The 4,402-nt window shown below is 43.2% G+C and overlaps 1 protein-coding gene across 1 annotated transcript in view; it reads right to left on the reverse strand.

Moving 5' to 3' along the window:
* Positions 1-1,556: 1,556 nt before the first annotated feature.
* The window catches only part of ARHGAP25 (Rho GTPase activating protein 25), a 47,918-nt gene continuing 45,072 nt past the window's right edge, over positions 1,557-4,402 (reverse strand). Inside the window, exon 10 of the mRNA XM_006909528.1 lies at positions 1,557-2,357. Coding sequence (XP_006909590.1) covers positions 2,150-2,357 — 208 coding nt within the window. The 3' untranslated portion in view covers positions 1,557-2,149. The remainder of the gene's footprint in view (positions 2,358-4,402) is intronic.

The following is a 4,402-nucleotide window of genomic DNA, read 5'->3' on the forward strand; positions in this document are numbered from 1 at the left end:
TAAGTATTTCCTTGTTTGTTTCTCTGTAATTAAGAAAAGTGAACCCCAGGAAATCAAATATCGTATTGCTTTACTTAATAATGTTCCAAATCAGTTCCCCTGCCCCCCAATCTTCTGCAAGCAGACCTCTAAGAGAACGCTCTAGATGTCGTCCTCACTCTCTGTCTGGTCCCCAGGGGGCTGGAGAGTGGGCGGAGCAGGGCCTGAGTAGCAACACTGAGAAACACTGACCCTCCCACACAACTACCACCACAGTCTGTATCTTTCACTCTATGAGTAATACACCATGGCCACAGGCAGGGGGGAAATAACCAGAGTGAAGACCAGCCACCTACCCCTATTACCCCCTCTTATACCTGCACAGATACTGAGAATCTAAAACGGTCTGCAATATGCATTTTAAAACCATTTGCCCTTTTCCTACCAAAATTCTTTGCCCCCCAATCTTCTGCAAGCAGACCTCTAAGAGAACGCTCTAGATGTCGTCCTCACTCTCCGTCTGTCTGGTCCCCAGGGGGCTGGAGAGTGGGCGGAGCAGGGCCTGAGTAGCAACACTGAGAAACACTGACCCTCCCACACAACTACCACCACTGTACCTTTCACTCTATGAGTAAAACCACGGCCACAGGCAGGGGGGAAATAACCAGAGTGAAGAAAACAAAGGGAGTAAAAGTAAGAGAACAGAGGGAGAAAAAGGAATAACGGAGGACACACGTGCTAGGGAAGGCTGAACTCTCCTCGTGGTAACTATAGATTTCGAGCCACTAATTAAGCCACGTGGCTTCAAGAGTTCAAGTAAATTTATGGGAGCAATGGGAAGACTTATGTAAAGCTAATAAAGGTAATACCTGCTGGGAAATTGGGCCAGTGGTCGCCAGAGCTGAAAACACAGTTGAGAACATTTATTTATATTTGTTTTTATCTCATCATTATCTTATTTCTGTTCTGGGAATGTTTTATCATATACATGACATGTCAATACAGTAGTCGTACATGTATAAAATTTATAAATAGATAAATATGCCTATAGTAGGGGGCGTATGCTCAAATATTTTCTACTGATGGGGTACACAGTCACAAGAACTTGGAGACCACCTAACCAGCAAATCATTAAAGACTCCACCATTCTGCCTAGCAAGGCCTGGGCCTCGCCAGGGGCCTCTGACAGGCTGGCTTAATGGAGGAAGAAAAGGCAGCTGCCTGCTGGGAAAGCCCCTCTCTGTTATTCTCTAGTGCCTCGTGTCCTTTTAAAGGGTGAAATTACTTGCATTTGAGTGAAACAAAAAAATATTATTATCACGACTGTTACTATCTAACCCCCTAACCAGCCTCAAAGGAAGTCACATTATAGTGGGTCCACCCTATACAATTGTGGTCACTGAAAAGCAAGGAGGGACTGGAATCCACTTTGTGCCCTGACCAAGCCATGTGCGTAGAGAGGGGTGTGTTGGCTCCAAGGAGAGCCTTTTACCAACTGTCACAAAGGTACTGTATGGATCGAAAGGAGCCCTTTTTTTTTCTTTTGCTTTATTTGCATATAATTTTCTCATTGATTTTGTTTTCATAAATACAGTTTATTGCTTGTTTTCTCTTAGTCGAATAATATTTTTGAATGTCCAATCCCCGAAGAGTGCGAATCATCGTGGGAGTGGTAGAATGGGCCTCTGGTTTCAGCAGGTGTGGCCCCTCAAGACACTTAAAAGCCGAAGATCATTTTCAGCCCATGTCTCAGAGATGCCCTGAGATCGTTTGACGCGGTGGGTTGTTCCACACAGCAAGAACTAAGCCTCAGTCCAGTCTCTGTTGGGGACAGCCTGTTGCCTGGCTCCTGGGATGTAGCCTGCCTCAAATGGCTCCACTGGACATAGCCATCCAGCCATGGGAGGTTCCATTTCACTCAGCCTGAGACCACAGTGGAATAATGCAATTCTGAATAAAGCCACAAGCAGTCATAGATGTCCACATATGTCCCCGCTCACCTTTATCTTCCCACAAATCCCACTGATTTATTGACTGGGAAATATGACGTTTTCCCACAAAATGTGCTCTCCTCTTAGGGAGTGATTTTGCTTCCCAGTCGTCAGGTAGCAAGGAGAAAGGGAGAAGTGTTGGGCATTTGTGGCCTGCTTCTGCAGTACTCTTGGGACCCTCAGGCATCAGTCTTGGGCTCCTTCATCGATTTGACAAATTCCTTGACTTCTTCCTCCAAGGCCTTGTTCCTCCTCTCAACATCCTCCCGGCAGCGCTCCACATTGCGGAGGCTGATTTCCAAGGCTGCAGAGTTCTTCTTCTCCTTCTCCAGTTCTTCACTGAGCCTCACCACCTTAGCCCAGACATCGTAATTTTCCTTCTCGAGGCTATGAGGGAGGAAAGAAAAGAATGAAAGAATTGGGTATTACCCGAGTCTTTTTTTTTTTGTCAATGGTTGCTTTTCCCTCACAATCTCCTCTATTTCCCTTTCCACATCACAAGACCCACACCCAACCTGTACCTCTTATTTATGTCCCAACCTCCATGTGAATACTTCCCAGGAAACCTGAGTTCCCAGAGCATGTCTGAGCCCCTATTTTGTCATTTAACACTATCCTGTGACATCTCATATTATTGTTTTTATGTCATTTTATGTTTTGTATCTTCCAGATAATAAAGTCTTTGGAAGAAGGGACCGCTTGGACCACCTTTTATATATGTATATTTTTAACCTCACAGCACCTTGCATCTGTCCTGATCAACAGAAATGTTGATTGACTACTAAAGCCATATTCCAGATTCCGAACTCATTTGTACAGATGAGAGCCTTCTCATCTTGTTTCAGTGGTATGTATGGACCAGTGCCTTCTCTTACTACGGGAGTCAAACTTTGGAGAAGTACAGGAAACTTCCCTTCGGGAGAAGGAGTCCTGGCAGTCCCGGCAGTCCCACCCTTACTTCTGAATCTTGCTCCAGGCGAAGAATCTATTGGATTCTTGAATTCAGAGGCTTTTCAATGTTACTGGCCCAAATCCTATTTTAGTCCCAAGAGCCATGCTGAATTAACTCTTAGGAATAAGAGTATGTACATATGCCTTTTTTTTTTTTTTAAGCCAAAAGAGAGAATTTTGGGTCTGTGGGGACATTGTGTGATTGAAAATTTGTTTCAGAATTTCATTCTGTGAGGTATTGTATCCCTGTTTCTTCAGTGACCTGACCATTTTGTATGGAGACTTGAGTTCCCATTTGAGCCCATACTTGGCTTCTGTTTTCAAGCACTTTGGCCCATTCTGCATGTCATGGTCCCTCTTCAGAGTCTTGTCTACCCCTGCCTATCTCTTTTTAAAACTAAATTAGTCTTATTCCTTCTGGTCTTCCCATTACAAATCTAGTTTTCTTCTCTGAGTTTTGGAGGACATCTTGTTTTGGGGGACATCTCAAATGAGACACTGTCCTATATTGACCCCTGGTTCCAGTCAAGAGGTAAGATCTGAGTGAGCCCAGGAACTGGCTGGCCCGGGTTTAGATCCCAGCCCCACTAATGATTAGCTGTGTGACCTTTAGGAATCTTTTTATTCTTCCCGAGGCCCCATCTCTTCTATAAAATGGGGATATCATCTATTTCACAGGATTGCTGTGAGGATTACATGAGGAGATATGTTTGAAGCATGAAGCTTACACACTGAGAACTGCTAATTCTCCTCCCTCTGCCAAGGATGGGAGGCCACCTGATGGTGGATCCGGAAGACTTTATTCCATTCAGAAGGAGTGGCTGCCTCTATGGCAGCTAGTTCTTTGCCTACTCTGTCAATGACATTCATGTTAGAATATAGTGGAAGTCTTCTCTGGGGCTGCTTTGGTCACTGCCAAGATGTCAAACAAGACTTGTAGTTCTACAAATGATTAATTTTAGGAGCTACATTTTGCTTCTACAAGGGCAGCGCACTGTATTAAACAAAGAATGAAGGCAAACAAAAGTCTTCCTTTCATGAACCCGAGTCTTTTGTATTTTTGTCAATGGCTGCTTTTCATTAAATTTTTATATTTCAATTAGAGTTCACATTCAGCATTATTTTATATTAGTTCCAGGAGTAGAGCATAGCGGTTAGACATTTATATAATTTACAAAGTGATCCCCTTGATTAGTCTAGTATCGACCTGGTACTATACATAGTTATTACAATATTGTTGACTATATTCCCTATGCTGTACTTTGCAACCCCGCGACTATTTTGTAACTACCAATTTGTACTTCTTAATCCCTTCACCTTTTTTCACCATTTATTGAATAGGTTTTCTTTACCCCATTGTGTATTCTTGCCTTTTTTGTCAAGATTAATTGACCAGATAGCTGTGGGTTTATTCTGGGCTCTCTATTCTTTTTCTTTGACCTATGTGTCTGTTTTTATGCAGTACCTTTTTTTTTTTTTTT

This window comes from Pteropus alecto, unplaced genomic scaffold (assembly GCF_000325575.1).
Source record: "Pteropus alecto unplaced genomic scaffold, ASM32557v1 scaffold131, whole genome shotgun sequence".
Classification (NCBI taxonomy): Eukaryota; Metazoa; Chordata; class Mammalia; order Chiroptera; family Pteropodidae; genus Pteropus; species Pteropus alecto.